Source organism: Anoplopoma fimbria, chromosome 13, assembly GCF_027596085.1.
Source record: "Anoplopoma fimbria isolate UVic2021 breed Golden Eagle Sablefish chromosome 13, Afim_UVic_2022, whole genome shotgun sequence".
NCBI lineage: Eukaryota > Metazoa > Chordata > Actinopteri > Perciformes > Anoplopomatidae > Anoplopoma > Anoplopoma fimbria.
The window spans coordinates 21,419,738-21,446,929 of NC_072461.1; the positions used below are offsets into that span (position 1 = coordinate 21,419,738).

At 39.6% G+C, this 27,192-nt stretch overlaps 1 protein-coding gene across 1 annotated transcript; it reads right to left on the minus strand.

Moving 5' to 3' along the window:
* Window positions 1-417: 417 nt before the first annotated feature.
* On the minus strand, window positions 418-25,261 carry gak (cyclin G associated kinase). The gene is made up of 29 exons (XM_054610808.1): window positions 24,947-25,261; window positions 19,350-19,411; window positions 18,840-18,899; window positions 17,819-17,933; window positions 17,117-17,259; window positions 16,768-16,893; window positions 15,622-15,711; window positions 15,210-15,345; window positions 14,511-14,623; window positions 12,431-12,509; window positions 11,087-11,204; window positions 8,408-8,457; window positions 7,936-8,084; window positions 7,559-7,681; window positions 7,251-7,384; window positions 6,960-7,154; window positions 6,735-6,852; window positions 6,563-6,642; window positions 6,184-6,377; window positions 5,841-6,002; window positions 5,453-5,619; window positions 5,067-5,319; window positions 4,794-4,967; window positions 4,551-4,688; window positions 4,373-4,459; window positions 3,952-4,221; window positions 3,575-3,723; window positions 2,954-3,130; window positions 418-2,863 (listed from the first exon to the last, which is right to left on the minus strand). Exons 1-29 carry the CDS (start codon window positions 25,086-25,088, stop codon window positions 2,762-2,764), a joined length of 3,906 nt encoding a protein of 1,301 aa, XP_054466783.1. The 5' UTR covers window positions 25,089-25,261; the 3' UTR covers window positions 418-2,761.
* Window positions 25,262-27,192: the final 1,931 nt, after the last annotated feature.

The following is a 27,192-nucleotide window of genomic DNA, read 5'->3' on the forward strand; positions in this document are numbered from 1 at the left end:
GGACACCTCGGCATGTTGCCGGTAGAGGGGTTTGAACCACCAACCTCGTGGTTACGGGACAAGCGCTCTACCTCATGTGCCACAGCCGCCCCGCGTGTGAATATAAAAGTGGGCTTGCTACTAAATAACTAATCACTATAGACTTTCAGCTTTTAATGTTATTTTTACTATTTAGTTGTATCAGATGGGCTGTGTTTCTAAAGTAAATCATTGAAATGATTACAAAAGTTACATGAAGATGTTTCAAATTGGAACTGCAATGAGATGCATCAAAAAGTATATTCAGTACCAAAGCAAACTGAAAGCTATTCCTTTACATTCTTATGATCCTTGACTAATTACATTTAGTAGTAGAGATGTGAATGTTAAGCCACTTTGAATCCTTCAAAATAACGACAACAGAACATATTTGCCCCAAATCACAAGGTTTTTTTAATTTGTTTTTGCATGGAAATCTACATTCATATTAGTATGATGTAATTTGGTGCAGTAAACACTGCTGATGTGTGGTTTTGCGATCCTCCCTCTTTATACTATGATACTGTCAGATAATTTCAAGCATCAGTTATTTATTTTTTTACTGGCCCCTCATGTTGGAATTTTAACAAAAAAACAAGCAAGAGGAAAAATAAAAAAAGACAAATAAAACACATACAGATTAACAACCGAGAGGATATATATTTGTAAAAGCACAATCGTAATAATAGATGCTTTGGAATGAAAACGGCAACAAAGAGGCTCACTGTGATCAACCAACAATTTGCACTCAGAACTCTTATATATTATCTGAAGATTTTCACTTGTGCCAAAAATATGCATGAATAGATGTCATTATAACCCACTACCCTCCCTGGAAAAAAAACAACATAATAAATAAGAAAACAGGTGATTTGATTGGTCCATGAGGTTAAATGTAAAAAATAAAAAATAAAGGGGTAAAGCAAAAGTTAGAAACATTAGCTTGAAGTGTGGAAGAGGCTGAACAGAATTAAATTAAGAAAATAAAATATTGTGATTGCAGACAAGAAAGCATGAAGTCCAACAAGGTTTCATTATCTTCCCCCAAAGAAACACACACATACACACAACCATTCACACAGACAAGCTCAAAGCCCAGGCTGTAATCTTAACAAAGCCACTTGATGGATGATAATAATTCTATATTTACACTGAAGTGATGATTTACTGACAATAGCTCAAAGTTCAGAATGATCCCGCCCCAAAAAACACACACAAAAAATAAAGAGTAGAACTAAGAGCAACCAGATTAAATCACCAAATTCTCTTTTTTCATTCCTTCACTTTTTCCATCTCCTATGCACTGACAAAACAATGTCCACTGAACTAAGTGCTGGGGGAGGGCGGGGCTTACAGAGACAAAGGGAGGGGTTAATGACAGTGATGATAGAGATGCTCAAAAGCACCGTCACCCAGCGTAATCAGGCCGGTGGACTCTTCTCTGCTTCTGCTACAAGAATCCCCCCCCCCCCCCAAAAAAAAAAAGAGCACTTCAATAAAAGAGCCCCCGCCCGTTTGGACTACCCTGGTTTGGAAATCAAACACACCTACCTACTGCTGTTTAGAGGTTTGTTGTGGCAGATCATGCAGTTAGCTACACAGTATAGCCTGAGTGGGACTTTTTAAAGAGCACTTCAAAAACAACAGACTGCCCGCTTAGGTTTATATGGGGCTCCAAAACAAGTTCAGCTCCTATGTCCGAAGCTTGGGATGCAGGTTTTCACATCGATCTGAGGAGTGTGCATGTGTGTGTGTGTGTGTGTGTGTGTGTGTGTGTAGCAGGAACTGTAATGGTAGAAGCAGCACTAGTAGTGTTCAGCAGGCAATAGTCTTGTCTTTCTGAAGAGGAAATGTCTCAACAACAAACCCAAGCAGCAGCAGTAGCACTTCAAAGAATCAATGGGTATTATCAACAGATCTATCTTCAAAAATCCATGGGGAGATTTCAATCCTGCTTCTGCATTAGAGGCAGGGCAGACGTTTTCTTGTGTCCGTTAGGTTGCTGTAGCTGGTTTGTTGTATGATTCATCTGCAACATTCACTTTTTTTTTTTTTTAGAGGCAACAAAGCTTAAAAACAATACTTCCAGATCGCCTGGCATGCTGAAAAATGTACAGCCATGTTCAGTCAGCAAAAATGACTGGTTTGTTTGCAAAAGTGCCAGGCACAAACGACAAACTTACCAGCCACACAGCCAAAATTTACCAGCCTTTTTTTTTTTTTTTTTATTAGTGTGGGGGGGTCATTAAATCTTTTTATCTGAATATCACTGTCACGATAATCAGCTTGTTTCATCAGAATTCTTTTCCATTCTTTCGTCTTCATGTGATTGTCACCCTTTCTTCCCTCCAGATGTTTGCAGCACCACTCGGGCAGTCGTACAGGTAGGCAGTGAGTTTCAGAACTATCACAATGTTTAATTTAACTGGCTGTTTATGAACCAGTGAGGAAATCATTTCCCCTACAGCCAGACATGAGGCAAGAAGGTCCTTTTTTTTTTTTTTCTTCCTTGACTGTAGAAACAGAAGAAAGTAAAGAAGGGAGTGAAGGGAATGGTAGAGAGGACACCTCTCAGAGGCTCTGCGCTCCCTTTAGGCCCAATGTGGGCTCAGTCCTGTCCAATCTGGCCCAGTCTAACCCTTGTTTTGGTTAGGCCAAATCCAGTCCAGTCCAGTCCGGTCTGGTCCGGTCTGGTCTAGCTGGGATCCAGACCAGGTTTTTTTTTTTTTTTTTTTTTTTTTTTTTAGAAGAGTGCTTTGGATCCCTGGTTCTCGAACTCTGACCAGGCGTCGTTCAGCTCCATGAAGATCATCTTAGCGTAATGTTCATAAGGCTGGCCTGTCGCCTGCGGAGAGAGCACATGTTTGCCCATTAATAAACAATAAAAGGGCGGTTAAGATGCAGGGTTGACATATATGTAACTTTGATACCGTACCTTATCGGGGTGGACAATCAGCACAGCCTTCCTGTAGTACTTCTTCACCTGGTCTGGTGACACCAGGTCAGCCATGCCCACAGGCCTCCAGCGGGTTTCTCCCTCCCACAGCACAGTGTTCAGAGTTGACAGCAGCGCTCGGATGTTTCGCTCCTTCCCCTCAATCCAGTCCAAGATCTGCAGCATGACGACAAAACAAAACCTTTTACCACTTTTTTCCCCCCATGTCAGCAGGCACAGACACTGAGCAGCACTTGGAGGCTACAGTCAGCTCGCGTGGTAAAACAAAAAGGTGCCACGTTGGTCTATCTAAGGGGACTCATTCCCAATGTTGTTCTAGTAAAACCATATGGTGCATAAAACAGTGGACAGAGATGATTTATTTAGTAATTAAAACTATATTCACAAAGAGCTATGTTTCTTTAACCAAGATCAGTTTTTTAAAAACACATTAACACCTAGAAAGTGCCCAGTGCAACCACTGGTGGTTAAGAGCTTGGCCCAAGGGCCCCTCAGTGGTGGTAATGAGAGACAAGCAAGCACTGGTCTTTCACTTTTCACATTTCATAGACCGAAAGAATGTGTTTTCAGCGTGCTTTGCATATGCATTCGGTTTGTTACCTGTAATTTAAGTGGATCGATGTCTTTCGTGATCTCCTGTCTCCTCATTTCAGCGATGGTCCTCGGTCCCTTCCTATCAGGCCTGGAGGCAAAACCCTGAGTTGACAGCAGGTCCTCAAAATCATCCTCCTTTACCTTCAGCTTGGAGCCTGCGTAGCAACACAGAACACAACAAAAGTCTTTATGGAGAACTTTGGCTGAATTCCCAAGAAGAGTTTGCACCACAATACAGAACAGAAAATCAACACAATACTGTACTTAAATATTATAACTAATCACATTTATTCATTTCTATTAGATGTTGAGTAATATTTGAGTGATACCTTGAAAATCACACATAAATATGATTCCTAACTCCTGAAACAAATGTCTCTTACCGAAAGTAGGCCCACGCACTCCCCTGTCCTCTCTCCCACCGATGACACTGGTGAAGTTGAGGTTGTAGTTGGGTTTGGTGGGCTGCGTGGCCGCGGGCTGAGAGGCTGAGGATGCTTTGGGTGCCGTCCCGGGTCCTGATCCAGACATCCAGGCTTTGCTCTGGGCTGAGGCGGGTCTCCCAGACTGCCAGGGCTGGGCTTGGGGTTTAGCAGAGGAGGAAGCAGCTTTTGCGTTAAAAGAAGGCCCCGAAAAATTACCACTGGAGGAACCTGCAAAATCATGGAGGAAGGATATTAACTTGAGATGAATGTATAGATTTATATGCATGTATGTTTCTTTCTTTTAAGTGCATTTTTCCCTTTATAGCTCAATGCTCGCAGTAGTGCCATTAGATGTTGGATATCTGACCAGGCCTCTTACTTGGTAGATTGGAGCTCAGGTTTCCCAGGTCGGCAAAAGGGTCAAAGGTCTGAGACTTGGCCTTCGACATAGATGCAACACCAGAAGCTACAGACACAGTAAAAATGTGTTAGTACAAAACTGACTTCTCATATTTCCAGTCATCCTCAAACCCCTTACATAATGTTCCTTCTCTCACCCGTGTTGGTGAAGCTGGGTTTGCTGGCGGTGGTGCTCATGCTCGCGGTGGTGCTAGCTGCCCAGCTGTCCCACCCACCCAGCAGGTCTGGTTGGCTGGCTGATGAGGTCATCTTAGGGGTATCATTCACCAGTTTATCTGTTAGGAAGAAAAAAAAAATATATATATTCAGAGTATGCCCAAGTAAGTTTAGTTTGCATGTTTTCATAACGCGAGTGGTGTCACAACAGCTGATGTACTAACTGAGGTTGAAGAGGCTTGCGTTTGAAGCAGGAGCAGGGTTACTGGGAGCTGAACTTTCAGAACCCAACAGGTCTCCAAACAGGTCCGGTCCGGAGGCCTGCCGAGATGAACCCACAGTGGCGCCAGCATCAGAACCAGACCCCATCCCGAACGGATCAAACAGGTCGCCCATGGCTGCAGAGAGAGAGGGAGGACAATGCTTTAAGGATAACTAGAATTTTTTTTTTTTGTTGCAACGATGCAGTCAGCATGTTTTTAAGCCTCGGTGCTCACGTTTTGGGTCTGGTGTGGCCCCGCCGGCTGGCCCACTGAAGAACAAGTCTTCCTGCACTGCTCCTGTCTGACCAGCAGGGGGGGCAAACAGGTCGTTGAGGAGGTCGCTGTTGCTGGATGCAGCTTTCATTCCTCCCTGGGCTCCTTGATGAGCAGCAGAGGAGGAGGCTGAGGCCATGGAGGGGTCGGAGTTCAACCCCAGGAGGTCAGCTGTGTCACCGACAGGAGACTCCTGGTCTGCAGGAGGGGAGTTCTGGAAGGAGAATGGGGAAAAAAATAATGGAATGCTGGAGGAATGAAGTATTTCCTTATTTATAAAACACAGGTTGCATTTAAAAGGAAGTTTTAATGTATTGATATAATCAGCCGTCCAAGACTTTCCCCACCTGGAAGTCAGCATCAAACAGGGGTTCGCTGGGGTCACGTGACAGCGGCTCCCCACCGGGGGCAGAATAAGAGTAGGACTCTCCTTCTGATTGATCACTTAGGTCCTCCTGGTCATTCAAGGAACCCCCTCCCTGACTGTCTGAGGCATCCTGAGGGCACCCAACATCTACAAATACAAGAGGTTGGTTAGTGGAACTTTTAAGGCACCTAATAAAGGAGGATTTTATGGTTTTATTTTTTTCTGGGAAAATGAACGCAGAAAGAAAACTAAGTTGAATTGTGCCCTTCTTTTAAAATTAAAGACAATAACTAGAACACTACGGCTTGTACGGGGGTCAAATCAAGATGATTTCCACAAGTATCACAGCAATAACACGAGTAAAGTACCTTCCCAATCCAGTGTCTGGAAAAAGTTGTTGGCGTTGCTATCGGTGCTCACAGGAGATTCTGGTTCTGTTGCGGTGGAGCCTTCTGGGGTCTGAGCCGGCTGGGGCGACTCTGAGTCATAAAATGCTGAGGAACCTGGCTGACGAGGCAGCTCGGGCTTACCTGTAGTAATTAAGGTTTTAAGTTTAGTTTATATGTGAATTAGAAGAAACAAAAACACACATCCAGTGGGCTTGAAGGCAGAGAAGAAGAAAGATTTCTGATATATAAGTGAAACAGATGAATGGAGAAGCATAACTCTCATAACCCCAGAGCTTGGCTTCTATAAAACAATGCCACCTACCAAATTTGCTGAGGATCTCCTGCTGCTCATCACGAGAGGAGAAAAGGATTTTGGGGTTGAGGCCCTTGGTTTGAAAGCTCTCCCACGGAGGGGTCTTGGCGCTGGGTCTGTCTCTGGGTTCCACCTCGATGTCCAAGTTGACCTGGAACAAGTCTGGGTACTTCTCCTGGATGTCACAGGCATCCAAGTCGTACCTGGCAGAAGAACAGATGGATTGGAAACAGGAACTCATGGAGGAAGTACATTTCAAGAGTTAATTAGAGAAGAAGAAATCTGATGTAGTTGACATTATTGCAAAGGCAATAAGACATTTGAAGCTTTGGACGACAGTGATCTTGTTCGGTCAAAAGTTTTGCTTTTCTTAAAATGATGTACATACTTGGCGAACTTGACAGTGGTCGCATTTCGGGGCACAAAGCCTGTGTGGAACTGGATCTGAAACATCTTCATGGACGCCATCTGGAACACATCATAACATTTAAAATAAGGTTTTATTCGTCAAGAATGTGCCGACAGTTGATTTGTTGCTTTGCACTTATGCGTGTGTGTACCTTGGCCTGTAGACGTCCTCCCAGTGTGGACCTTGCATGGTAGATCACCACCAGCACATCTCCTTGTACTGTGACATTAAGGGGAATCTCTGCTTTTCCATCCTCCATCCTGAAATCCCTGGAAAGAGCAAACGAATGAGAGAGATAATTGTTAATAGGGACATTGCTTTTAATTATTATATTTAGGGAAAGCTGAATGTCATTCTTGAGCGTATATGAACTTACTTCATCTTGTCGTACTCCTGTGATGTGGTGAGGACTCTCTCGTCTCCGACATAAACCTCGCAGAACGGCCTGCACCCATTGCGCTGCTTGTTGAACAGCGGCACGGGTGTCATGACGATGGAGCGGATTATCATGGGCTTGCTGTGCGGGACGATGGGCTCCTCAGCCATCATGTCGCACATGTACTCTATATACCTGCAACAAACCAAAAACCAGATCAGGCTCCTTTATTCCCCGCTTTTGTTTACCAGATACATTTTGGGTTGTTGAGGATCTTTTCTATGGTTGTACCTCTTGTGTGAGGGTGCTATGCCAGGCGGGCAGCGTTTCATTGAGAACATGTAGACAGCGGCCTCGGCTGTGGTGAAAAGGCGACAGAAACACAGGAAGGAGCAAACGGCCACCGCCGACGCCGCCCTGCCGTCCTGCAGAGACAAAAAGGTAAAAGGTAGAAGTTAAGGATATTGCAGGTGTCTTCCTCCTCCTTGTTTTTCTCCTCATCATCTACTTGAGTCATGACTTCTCCCAATATGAGCATGCATGAAGGCCTAAGTCATCAGTCAACGTAGGTATCTGGTAGATGGCGAGAGATTACTTACCAGACAGTGAACTATACAGATGTTCCTCTGGTCCTGTTTGAGCCATAGATGCATGTTCTTACACACACTGTAGAGACTGCGGAGGTTGGGGGCACGGCGCACTTGCCAGTTACACTCTGAAACCTACACACACACACGCACAAACACACACACGTTAAGACACACCCCTGAACACAACAGCAACGCTGTTTAGCTGCACACAAGCGAAAGGATAATCCTACTTTAGCAAAAGCAATTACTGTGGCAATAATAAACCCATGTATCATAGTGACACTCTGACTGTTAAGAGTAAACAAACAATCCACTCACAGCAATGACATATTGAGCAAACAAAGGAGTTTGGCAATGTCACACAGATATGCACCCACACACCATACCCTGTTGTGGAATCGAGAAGGCCTGTAGGATCGTTTGGAGAGGTTGTACACAGCATAGTGGCCAGCATGACGTGAATCCAGGAACAGACGGACGTCCTCTATGTTGTTCTTTATCGCCGACTCCACCCCTTCTGCTGGGAAGGACATGACTACACACAGACACACACACACAGACACACACACACACACACACACACACACACACACACACACACACACACACACACACACACACACACACACACACACACACACACACACACAGACAGACAGACAGAAAAACATGTGTAACTATTACATCAAAGGTTTATCCCTTTCTCAAAATGTTAATCTAAGACATTATATCACATCACTGTCATCATTTATGTCATTTTCATCATGTAGTATAGAATAATGACTTGATTAACAACATTATGAAGTAAGAGATGGTTAAAAATGTATAAGTAAGTCTTACGAAGGGTTTTATGCCTACCTGCTATTCTGGAGGTGATGTAGGAAATATCTAGGTCCCCTTTGGCGTAGCTGTAAGAGGAATAATAAGTGCAATTATTAAAAGGAGTAGATATAGGGGAAAAATTAAGCTCACTACAATAAATAAAAATGAAATAAACAGTTTGACAATGTCTGGAAGACATAAATAAAGCCAATTTACAAACTTGCTAGCTTGATAGCGTCAAACTGGTTTCAGCAACAAAAAAGCTTTGTATTATTTAGGATATACTGATATCTTTTCAACCGGTTGTAATGAATGCTGTCCCACAATCATGCAAATTAGACTTTAAAAGGTTGTACGTTTTTGTTTTCTCCGTTTTTAAATTGTAGCACATGCATCTGGCATATGCTTACAGTTGCTTGGGAATACTCCCAGGAGGACTATACCTGCTAATAGCTCCTTGATGTTAAGTATAATTGGCAGTTAAATAATGTAGAAAGTAGGCTACATTGGATTTTACAGCAACATAAATCATTTTGGAACAATGACAACAGCAAAAAATTATTCCCACTAAAAATCTAAATTGAGTACACAGAAACAACCTGTAGGCCAAGCAAAGAAATGAATCTCTCTATGCTGATGACACTCAATTTTATCTGCAAAGTGTCAGGACAGACAGGTGATGCTGGTTCAGGCACATATAGCTGAAAATGATTTGGTTAGCAGTGGAGTCGTATCAAATTGAAATACCAGACACTCAATCATTCATTCATTCATTCATTCATATAGGCAAGTGATCCACAACCAGAGGTACATCTGGAGTTGCTTTGGGGTACCCGGAAAGATAATAGCTCAACTTATTTTGAAAATATTAATATGTTCTGGTGTTTATACTTTAACAATTAAAAGCCATGTTGTGCAGGTGCATAAAAAGTTAGGAAGTGATCAGAGACGATAGTTGTAATAGACAGCTAAAAGTATGATTCAAATTATTAGCTCAAATTAATTGATAAAGGGTTAAAATAGATAGTTCAGTTAGGTTAAAGTAATGTATAAATGTTGACGTTGACATGGCTCAGAGTAATGGATGAAAATAGTGAGCCTAAAGTAATGGAATGGTTGTAAATAATGGAGGTATTGAGGAGGTACTTGAGTTTTCCTGACAGGGCAAGTGGTTACATCAGAGGAAAAAGGTTTAGAACCATCAAAATAGGCTGTGCTGTTGATGATGCTGTCTGCTTTAAACAGCTAAAAGTTCCAAAACACTTTTGTTGTTACAAATTATATGATCGATATGACAAAAGCTACTAAATTAAGCTTTTTAACAGACCACAAAAATTTGAGGGGTGTAGCGATTGCACTGCTTTCTGGTTTTAGTTTTATAAAGAATTGTCTCATGCAGATGGTATAATGCACCTTTCAAACAAGGGTTATCATTGCTACACCAACACCAGCTCTTTAATTTGCACCTTGTTACTGACTGGCCCTTTCATTTCCTGTACCATGCATGGAGGATACGTTTCACTTGCATTGTCATTGACGGATATCCCGGTATCCAATCACCTGCCGCTGCCATTCGCTCTTATAAATGATACTCATCTGTCCATTCACGTCAGGCTCTGCATTCATTCCACTGAATTATTAAATGTGGGATGTTAGGATCAGCAAGCTGATGGCGGACACGGCACAGCAAAAGGCTTAGTAGGTTTTTTTTTTCTTCCTCTAAATCAAACACAAACTACAGGAGCACACAGAGCGACGCATGAGTTAACGCACTTCACCGACCCATATTTACCTTGGGTTGCTAGGTGATGGACACATAGTGGGACCATGAGGGATTGGGACAGAGAAAAGAAGCAACAAAAAATAAACAAAACCACCAAACAAATGGAACAAACCCACGAAAGAATAACCAAATGAAACATCAAACTTTAAGGGGATATGGAAAGAGTGGCTATTAAAGGAACACTTTGCTTATTCTCAACTCAACAATCATTCTCAACGATGATGTCATTTTTGCAGCAAAGTGGACCTATATTAATCCCAACATTCACTGACTTACTCTTATGTCAGTGGTTGTTCAATAAACAACAAAGAAAGATAACTGGAAATAAGGTCTGTCTTTATCTGGGAGTTTCAGAATTAAAAAGTCTTCCAGACAGCCAAGGAGCAAAATGTTCCTTTAAAAAAATGCAAATCATAGGGCAGGGTGGACAATTTGCAGGTGTACAATCATCTACATTTACTTCAGGCTAATGAAACCGTGATGAAACACAATGACGGATAATTTGCAAACAGTATTGTTTAGAAAAATGTCGCTACAACAATTCCAGACTACGAGTGCATCATTTACATACACTCAATATAAATTCTACAGTCAGCTGATTTTCCCCCATCCTCAAATTGCAATAAATGATTACCAATGCAAACGCGGTGGTGGGATTTTTTTGGGTTAAATAAGTAACAAATATACACATGTGGAGCTAAAGTAGCCAGGGTAAAATGTGAAAAGTTAAATTGAGTATTCAGTCAACTCCAAAGTTAACACAAACAAAATGTGAATCATGAGATCAATTCAGCAACACATGTCAGGTTATGTGAAAAAAAACAACACAATGAGTGCTAACTGATCTGCAATGAGATTGAAAACAAAAAAATGGATAAATACAACAATAAATACAAAAATGACATAATGGTAACAAGGTTGGAGCGCCGTACCTGGCTACTGACTGGATGACCTTAGAGGAAGTGTCCTTTATGTTGGTCAGGAAGCGCTCCGTTCCTCCCCTTAAGATATCCAGGAGCCCGCTGCCCGACTGATCAGGATCGTAGATGCCTAAAGGCATCGTGGGGGAAAAAGAGAGAATGTTGAAATGATAGATTTCCTGACATTGTCACGGCACTGACATTGGGTTGAGCGAGATAAATCAGGGTCACAGTTTAACCCACAATGACATCAAGAACATTCATGCAATCTTTGCACTAAGCAGTGGGCAAAATTTGTAATCTTTAAAAAAAAAAATGTTTTATCATCCAATGAATGGACCTAAACATGTAAATAATGCAGTGGGTAAAATATTTTTTTTCCTGCTGTAGTGGAACTGCCAGATGTTGAGATACAACAACAACAACAGGTGGATGACTCAACATCATGTATTGCCTAGATCTGATGAGTATGAATGGACAGGAGGGCTGGAGCCACTCCTCAAGGGGGAGAGCAGACATATTCTGCCTTTGGACAGATGGTTGACTGGACGTGCAGAAATCCTCTTAATGTGCTGTCACAGTAAGCAACCTGCATGTGTGTGTATAGAAAAGCCTATTATGCTAATAGATAGAAGTACAGATGGAAAACAGAAAAAGTACTTTCTCACCAGGTACTTTCAGCTTGTGCTCTTAATTTCAATTCAAATATCCTTAAAATAGAAGAATAAGCAATTTATAGAGCTTTGCTTTAATCTGCTAGGGACATACTGTGGGTTTGGATATCACCAGCAGTCACCACAATTTGTAACACATATGAGGATCATGGAACTGACCTGCTGACTGTTGGTCATGACCCCCCTTGCTCTTAGGAGGAGGAGACTTTCAAGTTCGGATGGTTTTATGGGAACTAACCAGATTACTTATGACCATGTGTAGGTCTTAGATATATGGGTGATGTCTGAGGTGTGTTAGAATGTTTTACCAGGCTGATTAGAAATTGGGGGTAATAAAAAAATAGAGCAGTTTAGTGAAATTAAATTGTATTGCTCAGCCACACCTCAGAAGAACAATTTCAAAAGCAGCTGCATGGCTGTTTCTTAGTAACAAAATGTATTTTGCCAGTTTTTTTTATATTGCAGCATATGGACATGCCACAGGTGCATTATGGGTTTATAGGTTGTCCTTAAGCAAATCAATAAGTTGTCAAATTTCACTTTTAGAAACGGGACGCTGACATAACACCACTGCTCTGTTTTCATACAGGTTTCAACTTCACTCTCGTCACCTAAAGTGAAAACAACACAGTCCCAACCCCAAAGAGAACATAATATATATTTAACCAAAACAAACTTGTACCTGAATTGTTCTGGACGTTTTGGATCTGCATGGGTGGCTGCGCTCCGTTGTTGCCAAAACCTCCGTTCTGCTCCAGCAGCTGCAGACATTCATAGCCGTCATACACTGGGCGCCAACAGTAGTACCCACCCAACATTATAACAGGTAAGTCAACAACAGGCAAGTCCACACAACGAAGACTAAGAAAACAGCCAGCACTTGACGTTTTGCCGAAGATGTTCAAAACAAATCTTCCTTAGAAATGCAAAAAATTGCCATCTTAAAAAATAGAAAGAAAATACGAAAAATAGAAACAAAACGTTCCAGGAAAGAACAAAAATAGATAGAAAGTACTAGTCAGGGGACCAGGAATAGAGGAACAGAAAAAGAGCATCAATCAAATCCCGAGTGTGAAGCAACAGGTCTTGTCCTAAAATGCAAAATCCCCCGTTCAATAGAATCCCAAAAAGAAGCACAATCGCAACACATTACGCATTAAAATAATTGTTAGTGTCAGATGCGCTAAATAAATAATTTGAACAGGAGTTGCTGGGTCTCATTAAAGCAGCCAGACAGACTCTGCGTCTCGCTTCCCCTCAGAGATCAGCCCTATTTCCCTCTCAGTATTTCACTTCCATGTCTGCTCCCTTCCTTCAGAAGTTTTCTGCTCTCACTCCTCTCTGCTCCATCTCACAGTCAGAGAGGAGGAAAAGGAGGAGGAGGAGAGAAGGTGGAGGATTATAATCTCCTTATATCCAGGAGGGAAACCCCTTCTTAACCCCTAAGCAGATCAGCGATCGCCAAATCTGCCTTCACTCTGCACACATTTACCAACATTATCAGGATTCAGTTTGGTAAGAAATGAATCGGGGTAGAGAAGTACTAAATGCTTCAGTTTACAAACGTGTTCTGAGCAAAGGCATAAACTTAGAATGAGACAGAAGAAGCAAGTATCTGCAGTACTAAAGAACATTAAAAATAGATTTTCCTTTAGTGGTGTACTTCAGTGTATCATTTCCAGAAAAGAGAAGAAAGAAATACTAAAAGTACTATAAGTTTTCATAGTTTGACTTAGATAGAAGTATGATTCAGAATACATACACTTTATACTATATAACAAGTCATGGGTACATTGCATCCCTGAAACTGTTTGAAGATAGAAGATTCACTGTAAACCTGGAGGTGTTTGACTTTGAAATCAGCTTTTCATTCTGTTAAATCACAACTGTGGCTGCGGATTTTGGTGTTAAGTACCAGGATTTAGTGTTTAAGAGTCATAAGAGGCTGATTAGTCTGTCATGACCAGCCACCATGCTCTTCTATTCCAAAACCTTGGCTATCTTAAATCTTAAATCTTAAATCTGATTATGCTGAGTTAGCTACAGTGGGTGTTAGGTCATTAAAGAATCACTCCGCCACCCAAAATACTGTTTTACTACTGAAGTGTTGTAGTGTATCACTTCATGCTTGTTTTTAATTTCAGTTACAACATTTCCCACCTCTCTGTCGCTCTGTCTTTTTACAGCCAAGCCAGCTGGGAAGAGAGGAGCCTCGGATGGAGAATACAGACTCCTTTTGAGCCACTATGTGTGAGCGTGGGTGTTGGCTGCTTGTGAGCCTGAGCAAGTGCAAACCCCAACAGCAATTTGAGAGTGCATGAGTGTGCATGCATGTATGTACACACACTGTGGAAGAACTAATAGCCTCTTCACGGGCTCAGATTGTGTCTTATTTACTCCAAAATGCACTTGGTGAAAGTTGTCACCTGCTTAAAACAGATGCCTGAAGCAGAAGCCACTAATAGACGGTAACAGATAAGAATAGCACCTTCAAATGTATTTTATCTCATCTCTTGGCTGGAAGAACACTGCCATAAATTTTGCTCCATCTCAGTGGTGATCATTTCTGAGAAGCTGCTATCTGTTTGCTTTAACCTCAGTCAAGAAACCAATGACTTCTCAAAATATCTCCAGAAACAGCATCAGAACAGCATAGCAGTGATGGCACAACAACTTGATGGGGGGGAAAAATATTTAGCTGTTGTATCACTTCTTAAATATAGCGTCAGAACAGCACGGGACACAATCATGCACACACCTACCTCAGTAATGGGGGACTTGGGGTTGACGTTGCGTGCTGCCGCTATCTCCTGGAGCTGGTTGACCAACTCTGTGATGGACAGACGCTCCTCTGGGTTCACCTTCAACATGGAACCTGGACAGGAGGAGGAGGAGGAGGAGGAGGAGGAGGAGGAGGAGGAGGGGGTGCAGTGAACAGAGAAGGAAATGTTAAAAATCTGAGGAGACAAATTATGAGGATGACAAAAACATGTAGACGTACAAAGGAAGCAATTCATGAACAAGACAACATTTATATAATTTAATTTAATAATGGAGATCAAGGATGTATATGACTAATTAATATAAAAATATGTAATTTATCACACAGCAATCAACATGAATAATGAAAATAATAAAAATGTACTATTTAAAAATTATTATTTTGAAGTGAATTATCATCTATATTTTTGTGCCACTGTTTGCAGGAAATATACAGATTTACCTATTCCAGCAGGTGGAGCTGTTGAACCTAATTGGATTAGCTGCAACACGGTACTGGTGGTGCAGCCAATATTCAACTTCACATTTCTCTCTACTGTGTGTCTATATGAACGTTACGTTTTAAAGGTAAAATCCCAAACTGTGACTGGAGTGCAAGAGGAGTAGAGAGAAATAAAGGGGTGGAAGTATAAAAGGGACAGGCAGGCAGAAGCTAGAAGACACAGACTGAAAGTACGTACGTATGAGGTTGTGGTACACAGTGTACTTGACATCGTTCTGAGGAATGGAGTATTTCCCGTTGACGATTTGCAGCTTGGCACCCTCTTCGAAAGGGTGCTGCTTAAAACACAACAGGTAGAGGATGCATCCCAGGGCCTGCACGGGAAATAATAACGACAAAAACAAACTCTCAAGACGCCATTATCAATGATCAGAAAAGAAAGCTAATCGTGAAATAGACAACACACACTGTCAGAAGACAAAGACGACAGGAGAAAGGACTGCCTAATGTCTAAAAATGTCCCAACCAAATACATTAGTCTTTAGCTGGTTTTTTTTAACCGATCAGAAAACGGTATGTTTTGATCTTTGATCATCTTGGATTAGCTGTGACAATTAAGGGACACAAAATAAAAAGGAACAAGCTCTGACCCAGATGTCCTGTTTCTCATTGATGGGGAAGTTGGAGTAGAGATCAATCATCTCTGGCGTTCGGTACGCTGGAGTGGTGTTCCTTGTGATCTGCACACAGACGAAAAAAATAAATATCATAGTAAACACAGCTGTTGGACTAATGTGGGGTCTTGTAGTTGATACAAACAGAGCCAAGTATCCATATCATCTTGGTAAATGTTGCATTTAACCTATTTTAGGTATATTTTTCTGAGAGAAATCTTTATCTGATTGTTTTTTATAAAATAGACACACAGTCATGTGTTGCCATACAGACAGCTAAGGATGATTTCAAGGCACAAATTATTAAAATCTAAACTAAACACATGCCAACCTCAGATTTTCCATCATAAAAAGCTCTTCCCTCGAGCATCTCTTTTGTGCTACTGGCCTAAAAACAGGTGCCGGATAGACACCCAGCTTATTACATTTAGTAGCTGAGATCTCGGGGGTCCTGCTAAATGAGGTCATCTGTGGCAAAGCTCCTGTGTGTGTGTGTGTGTGTGTGTGTGTGTGTGTGTGTGTGTGTGTGTGTGTGTGTGTGTGTGTGTGTGTGTGTGTGTGGTTATGGTATTAATATAATTAACCTGATTGAGCGGTGCTTCCTGAACCTCAACTGGTAATTCAATCAAACGTTTCTGGTTTCTATCAGAATTGTCACTGATCCACTGTAAATAATGAATAAGTTTTTTTTTCCCCTTTCAATTGAAGAACTGACTTTCACAGAGAAATTAGAGCAAATATTATGCACCCCAAGAAAACTGGCTGTGTTTGTGACAACATTTTAACTACGAGTGCCTCAAATAAGAATGTTTGTGTTGTGTGAAATATTTATGCAATTACTAATTATTTTGTCTGTGAATCATATTCTCAAACCATGTATAAACAACACCTAAAGAAAATGAATTCTCTAACAAATCCTGACCTTTTTTGTGATCATGTAGTCCAAAACAACTTCTACATATGTTAAGTCTACATTTGTAAAAACTGCATTGAAGATTATTTCAATATTATTCAAAGAACAAGACTATTTTGAATAAGATGTGCCCCGATTAGATAAACCTTAAGTGTGTGCGTGTGTGTGTGTGTGTGTGTGTGTGTGTGTGTGTGTGTGTGTGTGTGTACCTCATCCTCCACCATGGACCTCTTCTGTGCAGACCAGCTGTAGTCGGGGTAATGTGACACTGTGGTGGCGCTGCCAAAGTCACACAGCTTGATGGTGCCCTGGTTACTAATCAAGAGGTTCTCAATCTGCAAGATATCAAGTAAGTAGTGGACAAGCATGTCAGTCAATACACATTTATTTACCACTTAGAAATCATTATAGCCTCCAATTCATATTACAGCAAGTTGTGATTCCGATAGTGTTATTTTACAAATTGTAGTCAAAATCAGGAGTTGTATTTAATTCATTTATGCTGCATATTATGGATACTTCATCATTCACTCATTCAACTTAAAAGTAAGGACAAACCTTGAGGTCCCTGTGTATGATTGGAGGCTTCTGTTTGTGCATGTGCTGCACGGCGCGGCACGACTGGTAGAAGATTTTCAGCACAGTGTCACATGACAGGAGAGCCCTCTGCTCCACCCGCTTTATAAAGTCCACCAGCTGACCTGAGGCAGAAGAGATAAAAAAGCAGACGAATGAACGAACAAGGCACAAAGTGAAAGTCAAAGTGAAAGCGACACCTGTCACAATACGTATGCCTTTTTTCTTTTTGTCTGTCGATTGTAAGTTAATTTGGGGAAAAAATGGGACACTGCAGAAGAAAAGTCTTGTATCCTGCAATAAAAAAAAGTTAATCAAATAGTGAAAGGTGCGTCAGACAAACAATAAGTGAATGAATAGTGTTAATACCTAATTTTTCCCTGGATAAGTAAGGTTGCTTACTAAGCTGGAAAAAATGAAAGAAAAAAAAAAAGAAAGAAGTCTGTTGTAAATGAACAGTCAGAGTGAACAGAAAGGAAGCAGAGCAGGAAGTTGAAAGGCCGCAGACGGGAAACCGTTTCATCATGAGTGCTTTTTACAGAGTAAGTAGGGAATGGACATGACGGGCCCTGAACTTGGATTCATTTGTACCGATTCAATAATGAAAGAGTAAACAAAGATAAAAGGGAGAAGACAAAGTAGAAAATAGTGAAGAAAAAAAAATGTGTTTGAATGTTAAGTTACCTTTACACAACTCGGTGAGGATCAAGAACTCGGCCTGTCCGGTGTCAGACTCTTCCTTACTGATGGAGGCAGCAGAGCAGAACTGAACCATGTTGGGGTGACCGGACAGCTTTTTCTATAGAGCAAGCAGGTCAAGGAACATACAGCACAAACACTATAGTAGTAGAAACACTACTGTTGTATCAAGCCTGGCTTCAGGTCAGTCATTTCAGAATCTATTATTATTATTATTATTATTATTAGATCATTATGGGGTGATAGGAAGAATTAACTGCTGCCTTCAGACTTTCTTTTTCTGCCTCATCAGCATCGGCGACATTAACCATTATGCAAATTACTAAATTCTAAAAAGATAGAAATGTTGCAATGGTAGTGGGAACACAGCTTTGTTTACCAGAAGCCTGTGCCTTCACAATGTGCTACACAGCATGAAACAACTATTGTGCAACAGTACAAGAGATGTCCCAGCATTTCATCTGCTGTGTTTGCCAAACGTTTTTTTTTTTGTTCCCTTCACTAACTGAGTTTTCTCATTGATAAAAACTGTAACTCAATAAAATAAATCCACTCCAGAGACATTGAAATACAGTGGATGCTTCATTGGTTCAACGTTAATTTCCACAAATGTATCTTTAAACCTGGAAACCAGAGAATAACAGAATTATTCATTATGTCCTGTTTATCATTTCCTCATGACGAGCGTTTAAGGACACATGGCAGTCTGTGTTTATGAATCCACAATGTTATTATAAGGTTAAACACTGTAAATATATATTATTTCCTGTATTGCGCATTCTGACATTGTGTGGTGTTGGCAGTAAACTAAACATCATCCAGTAATGACAGTATACGACGCTGGAGATGCATTCCACAGTGTTGAGAAGTGATGGCTTACAGTTTAACTTTCCTTAGTCACATGTTGCTCCCTGCTTTGTGCGAAAAAAACAGAAATGCTCTATATTGTTCATAAGAAAAACACAACAAGTGTCTTTTCATCATGGTCTCGAAATGATAAGGATACCATGAAGCAGACTTCCTGTATGATTTCCTTGTTCTTCTCTTCCTCGTTGGACAGCAGCCTCTGAAACAAAAGCACACAGACCATTGGTTTTATGGATATCAGGATATCAGGCCAGTGCCAATGGGGCCGATTTAGTAAATTCAATTTTATGTGTTTACACTATATACATTATATACTGGAAGTCTAATTTTTATATATATGTTTTAATTATTTAAACTTCAATTCTAATTCCCGTTCATTTTGAAGATTGTTTACAAAGTTGCTGGTGTACGATTTCTATGTATTAAGTCAAGTGAAGTTAGGAAAGCAAGCAATGTTTAAGTCAAATTTAATACATAAAACACTGTAAGGCATACAGCGTATTAATCAAACACTGGTATCAGTAGTCGTACTAATATCTTAAACCCAGGTATCGGTATCAGGAGGGAAAACGTTGTATCAGTGCATCACTAGTTTGTTGTTGTTCTGTGATCGGGTGATCTTTTTATAAGACATAAAGCTTAATCTTACCTTGAGGGCATAGTCTTTATTACTGCTCATGTCCTGGGCTTCATACACAAAGGCAAATCCACCTGAGAAAAAAAAACCAGAGGGAATCCAAGAGGTCATTACTCATAATTACATCTGCATGAACAGTACATGCACTCTTAAGCTGTTAAAATGATACAAAACAGTGTAATGTATTGTGGTAATTGTGTGACTCGGAGCAGAATGTGTTGTTATTCATTTTACTGTAGATACTGTCCTCATTTAACGTCAACTTTTCTGATTTGTTCTGGTATAATTAGTGTACTCTAATGTGCGAGACAGAAAAGTACACACTTTATGTGAATGTCTGCTATTTTATGTCACTGCTCTGTGACATCACTAAGTGCAGTCAATTAACACACACACACTAAAAAATACAAAAAGGCACCAAAATCGATGGGAACATATCCAATAGCTGATATTTTACTGTGCTTAAGTGCTCAGTGTTGGGTTTTTCCATTTTACGGTCAGATTAAACCTCATCCCGAGGGGAAATTTCTGTGCAGCAGTTGCAAAACAAAGTGGGATTAGTGCTGTATCACATCTGAAGTACAAGTAGTGTGACAGTACGTGATTTATACAGAATGCTCATGATTATGGCTGTGATATCGCACTTAGAGGCCCATTATTGCACCTTATGTTATGTCACATGAGGCAGTTCTAAGGTATGTTGATAAAAAAATGGATAAATGGAGATAACACCGGCATGATACCACACATCCCATCCTCTCCCACAGGAAGCTGGATCATTTAGATTTACCTTATGACTGCAGAGAGCACTAAATCCTCCAGCAACGCTCTGAGTCACACGCTCATAAACATTTAAAAGCTGGAAGCTGCAAAGTATAACCTCAGTCTTATCCGTTTGCTGTTGAGCAGCCACAGTGGAGAAAGTTGGAGCTTAAGTGCCTTGCTCAAGAACGAGACAACACAAGCCACCTCTCGGTCATAACACTTCAGCCTTTTCACTGAAGGTGTGACTATGTGGCCAACGCTGCGGAAAGAATGAGAGCGGTATGGGCCCTTTTCACAGCAGCCATTCACAAAATCAAAATGTGGGGAAAACAAAGGTGTAACGTTAATAATGGTTCTGTTCCATTTAGATGGGCCACAGCCTTGGTATTGCGCAGCCTGTTCAAATGGAAGAGCATGTTATGGGGGTAACAGAATCAGTCGCTCTCTGACCTTTCACATAAGAACATACAGCTGGACAGACTGTTCTCAAATTGGACACACTTCTTTTTAATAGAACAGCACTAAAATTGCTCTAATTACGATGTAATTGATGGAACAAATCAGTGCTACTAGTAGACTAGTCACTTAAAATTGGCCAATGGTCAAAGGTTAGTTAAGTTACAAGCTGTACACTGCCGCAATGTTAAAAATATGATAATAACTATAAATATATAATCATAACAATTTTATACATCTATACTAAAAGCCACTGTAGCTAGTGGACGAGTAGCCACAGTGTTATCAAGTGTGCCCGTGTATGTCTATGTATTTAGCAAGTCACAGTCCAAACAGGGCCGGGGGGGGTTACCACGGTGATGAGTAAATCAACTACCAAGCTTGCTTTGCTTTGTGAAAACTTAATGGGAGACTCTCAAGATTCTAATCTCTAAAGCTTTATTTACAAAGGGGAGATTCCTCGGGTGGGCCCACTGGCTTTTATTTTGACAGTCTTGCTATTTTTTCTCATCGGGGATTCAGACCAGCAGCATGACGTTCATGCACCATCGTTCCTTTAGCGTTAATAGACAACACTGGTTTTATTGCATTTTTTAAGTCCCTGATCTCCCTTCGACTTTGTTACAAACGCAAAGAACATCATTTGTTGTCCATTAGAGCAACATTAACGTGCCATGCAAGTGACTTTGCTTTGAGAATGCACAGCAAAGTCACTGGTCTGGGGATCCCATGTCTTCTTCTGTCTTGCACTAGAATAGGGAGGGACTGAAAACTAAAAGGCTCCGTTTCCTTTGCTCCTATACGGTCAAAAAAAAAAAAAGTACTGAAAATGGTAAAAACCTTATCCCATCATACCCATATGTATTAAATCTGGCTAGGGGACATTCTGTGTAGTTGTGGTAAATAATTACAGGAATACACGTGATGAAACCAAGCATATCCACTTTAGATTTGAATAAAGAGACCTCTCTTGTCTACTGTTTCACCTGCTCAGAGGAGGACATAGACACCAATAGAGGGAAATCCAGCAAGCTGCCATTGTTCCAAAAAAAAACCCTGTTTACTTATGCGAGGATAACAATCTCAGCCTCACTAACCTGAAGAATACGGAGAATGTGGTTGCTCAATACAACAAACAATAATGTTAACCACCACTTGTGTGATGACCTCTTTTCATCAGCAACACATCACATTGGTTTCCTAAATTTACCCAACAGCATTATGTGGCTGCACAAACAGATTCTTTGAAGTGGAGGAGACCTTGAATGAGTGTGGCCCAACTGCCCAAGTGGCTGATTCAGTAGACAGACAAACTAGTCATGGACCTAAAAACATAGAACCATCTGGTAACAGCCATCCATTGTGTTCTCGCTCCAAAGATCTTGTTGTGGAAAAACAACAAAGACACCTTTCACAGAGCATGATGAGAGTTTGAAATGGGTAAAGGTTTTGTTGTAAAATGATCTGGAGTTGTACCGTCGGCTTTGATTTAAAAACTCTTGTGTGTGTCCTTTTTATCTCTCTACAACCAAATATCATAGCTGAGGATGTTCAATCACAACAGAGCGATTATATACTGTTGATCAGAGTGGAATTAGTGATGAAAAAAAATTGCTGATGGTATATCTACAGAAAGTTAGACAACAATTTTAACAACCAGTTAAATAATCATTTATCGAGCAAAAATGTAAAGCATTAACTGTTGCTTCTCAATTGTAAACCTCTCTCTGTTAATATCATTGTAGGTTGCATGATGGGATGATGGGCATTTCACACTATATTCGGAAATTTTAAAGACTCAAAAATCAACCCGTTAATCAATGTTTTTGCCGCCTTTACTTTGACATTTTTTCAATCTGCTGGTATATTTTTTTTACCATATGCATAACTATATCTAAAATAAAAGGCATTATTTTACTGCACGTCCATTTAGAATGCAGTTTGCACCGAATACCTCAAAATGAGTCAGAGAGTTGGAGAAAGTGATAATGGGTTCTCTGAATTACAAAGAAAAAACTGTTTCTATCTAAAACGGTTTCCTTGCACTAGAGGTGATGACGCAATCTGTCACAATTAGCCAGCAAGTTCCAAGTAAAGTGGACAGAGATGGCTCGCACAGCAAAGAGGCTACGCAACTTCTTCAATGTCCATCTGATTTTTGTTACACTTCTTCCTCAAACTCCAGCTTTTTAGCAGTTAGTTGAGAGTACTAAGTGCCACACAGGTGAACTTTGTTTAAGGTTTTTTTTTAGCTACAAAAAGTTGTTTCACCATTTATTTGTTTCTGTTTTTTTTGCTTGAATGTGTTTGTAGGAATTTCATAATAATAAAATACATAAAAAGTAGAGAAAGTTTGCCTGCTGAACCACTGGAGCCAAACCATGGATGCGTTAAACTCTGACCTACTGGTCTGACCATGCTAAAACTCTATTAACTCTGAACAATAACATACTTATTTTGGGCCTAACTGATCCCACAGCATGTTAATAAAACATATTGTAAACGTTTGGAAAGAATCAAGAATCCCTGTTCCCACAAAGAAGAAACACGATCTTGCCTGCAAACAATTAAAGGCTGCTATTTCAGATTCACACGCCGACACATTCTAACTAATTGTTGCTAAAATAGTGTTTCCTTTGAATTTTTCAGCATAGGATGATTTAACACAGTCAAATGGTATTTGTGTGGTTCATTTGATATAATATATCTTATATATAATGCAATACATCTTCAACTTGCTAGAATGAAGATACTAAAAATTATATATATCAAAGATCCTGTTTTTTTAAAGATATATTTAAACTTTTAACTGACAAACTACTCAAACTTCAAAAGTATCGTGTAGACAAAAGCTTGCTGATGCAGACCTTCCAGAACCCCTGAGAGAGCCAAATCAAAAAGGAGGTTTCACCAGGTTTCATCATCGACACATTTCATCTGTTGCAGCCCAGGCCAGAAACACATGAAGAAAAGATCAGACGGAGCATTCAGGGAAGTAAGAGTACCGGCTCCCAACCAATCTGTCTCTTCATGTCAAATGAAGGAACTCAGAAAAACTCTGCAGACGCTTAGATGTGTCTCCCTAACATACCCAGTTAAGAAGTAGTGATGGTTGTTAGGACGCTGTAGGTATTAGCTATGAAGCACACACACACAAACCATTGTGTTGCTCCCGATAAAGGGACGTGAACTTGAACAAAAATGAACATACATAATACCCAGAAATCATCATTGCATGTGTCTAGGCTAGATGACAAATTACCAAAGAAAATAAGAAATAATTCCTAGAATTGCTATAATAATAATAATAATAATAATTCCTAATTTATGCAAAATAAGAAAACAGCTGTGTTATAGATTGCTACTTACTATTTTATCCCCCAAAAAATTGAAAACCATGACAGAGGTGGAGTTGCTTTTTTATGGGAATAGAAATCACAAAGGCATCATATTAAAAGTCTTAACAGTCCTTCCAATGCACATTGTGAGTATATATATATATATATATATATATATATATATATATATATAAAATCATAACTAACACATGCTATTTTTTCTTTAATGTATTCCAAACCACCACCATCTCACAGGCCTCAGAGGGAACATTTTGGTAACAACATTGTCATCACATACATTTTAAACTCTACCACCACATGCCTTTCTGCTCCATCTCTTGTGGTATTTGCCTTGAGGCAAAAAAAATAGTATGCGTTAGTTATGATTATATATACTCACAATGGTTAGTTATGATTATATATACTGACAATGGTTAGTTATGATTATATATACTCACAATGTGTACTGGAAGGACTGTTAAGACTTTTAATATGATGCCTTTGTGAGTTATATTCCCATAAAAAGGCAACAGGTTTTCACTTTTTTTGAGGGGGGGGAAATAAAATAGTCAGTAGCCATCTATAACACAACAGTTTTCTTATTTTGCATAAATTAGTAATCATTTATTATTATTATTATTATTGTATTATTATAGCAATTCTAGGAATTATTTCTTGTTTTCTTTGGTAATTTGTCATCTAGCCTACACACATGCAATGAGGATTTCTGGGTAATAATATGCATGTTGTTGGCTGCAGGTTGCAGGAGAAGAAAACATGCAGCTTGTCTGTGTGTCTGCAGTTATTATCATGATTGCATCACTTTCACACACATATACACACACATACACAATATGTGAAGTATATGTAATGCTCGATATGCATGCAATAAAAACAACAACTGGTGTTTACTTGGTGACTCACAGCTCTGCAGCTGCAAAAAAAAAAAACGCTGTTATTTCACCTGTGCTAGCCTCTGTTAGCTCGCTCGGCTAGCTCAACTATCTAACGATATCTTATCCACGTTTCTCCGGTTTTAGCGGATCTCACCTTCCGCGATCACCCTCTTGATCCGCAGTTTCATGTCACCCAGCTCCACGACTTGTCCGACAAAGTCGTTCTGGTCCCGGCTGGCCGCTCCGAGCGAGCCGGGCCCGGCGAGGAAATCCAGAGCCGACTGGAAGAGGGACATCTTATCCGGGCTCACGGAGGCCGGGTCCAGGTACAAAAAAAAAAGGGGTGCACCGTCTAATCCGAGCACACTCAGCAGAAAAGAAAAAAAAACCCCTCCCCTGATGACAGTTCACTCTGTTATTCTAGTCTTTTAATCGGGTGTTATCAGCATTTCACTTGAAGCAAACATCCTCTTCCTGCTGATGAGGCCGCCACCATCGCCAGCGCTGACTTCCGGGAAGGGTGATGACGTAGGAGCACGATTCAGTCATGTGATGTAGGGGGGAAAAAAGTTATGAAGAAAAGAAGATGCTCGTCTCCTGCAGTGGAGAGAAATACATCAATATGTAACTAAAAATGAATGAAAAAAATATTTTAAATTATAATTCACCAGGTAGTCGGTAAACATGTTGTATACAGTACCAGTCAAAAGTTTGGACACACCTTCTCATTCAATGGTTTTTCTTTATTTTTATTTTAATTTTCAAACTATGAAGGAACACATATGGAATTATGTGGTAAACAAACAAATGCTCAACAAACCAGAATATGGTTTATACTTTAGATTTCTTTTTTTAAATGAAAAAAGTTTCAGTCACATAATCAGGGAATTGCATACACATTTTTGGAAAATTTTATTTAATTATACAGTACCAGTCAAAAGTTTGGACACACCTTCTCATTCAATGGTTTTTCTTTATTTTTATTTTTTTCTACATTGTAGTTTAATATTGAAGACATCCAAACTATGAAGGAACACATGTGGAATTATGTGGTAAACAAACAAATGCTCAACAAACCAGAATATGTTTTATATTTTAGATTCTTCAAAGTAGTTGAATAAGAAACTGACTGTACATATATATATGTATTTTAAATAAAAAAAGTTTCAGTCACATAATAAGGGGATTGCATACACATTTTTGGAAATTATACAATTCAATGGTTTTTCTTTATTTTTTGTAGTTTATTATACACCAAACTTTTGACTGGTACTGTATATTTAAAAAAAAAAAATAGTATTTACAAAAGTTTGGACACACCTTCTCATTCAATGGTTTTTCTTTATTTTTATTTTTATTTTTTTCTACATTGTAGTTAATATTGAAGACATCCAAACTATGAAGGAACACATATGGAATTATGTGGTAAACAAACAAATGCTCAACAAACCAGAATATGTTTTATATTTTAGATTTCTTCAAAGTAGTTGAATAAGAAGGTGTGTCCAAACTTTTGACTGGTACTGTATATATATATATATTTTTTAACTAAAAAAAGTTTCAGTCACATAATCAGGGAATTGCATACACATTTTTGGAAAATTTTATTTAATTATACAGTACCAGTCAAAAGTTTGGACACACCTTCTCATTCAATGGTTTTTCTTTATTTTTATTTTTATTTTTTTCTACATTGTAGATTAATATTGAAGACATCCAAACTATGAAGGAACACATATGGAATTATGTGGTAAACAAACAAATGCTCAACAAACCAGAATATGTTTTATATTTTAGATTCTTCAAAGTAGTTGAATGAGAAGGTGTGTCCAAACTTTTGACTGGTGCTGTAGATGGATTATGACATTTATGGTATATATCATTCAATGTGTGTTAAAACATAGTACATGTTCTTAAATGCAGGCATATTGCGAGTACATGATGATAAAGAGCTACCTTAAAATGTATTAAGACGCACGAGATCCACAACACATTTTGTTTTTTAAACAAGTTTTGGCAATGAAACACTTTTTATTTTATTTCATCCTCTTATTGATTATTGCAGAGGGTTATGGCACTAAACTATTGTGGCACATGTGTCATAACTATGCAGTTATGGCACATTTGCTGCAACAATGAATTCATGTTTCTTTAAAAACACACTATGATTTCAACAAACATGGTAGTGTGAAACTTTATAACATATAACATTCTTCACATTACAGAAAATAGCTGTGGGGCTAATCTACAAACACACCTGTAGATTTACACAAGGATTTACACAAGGACAGTATTCGTGCAGTTCACATATTGTGTACTAGCACGCCATCTACTGGATACATATCTGTCAAATTTATGCATTTGATTTAAGATCCTCCTCCACACAGAGTGACATTCAGG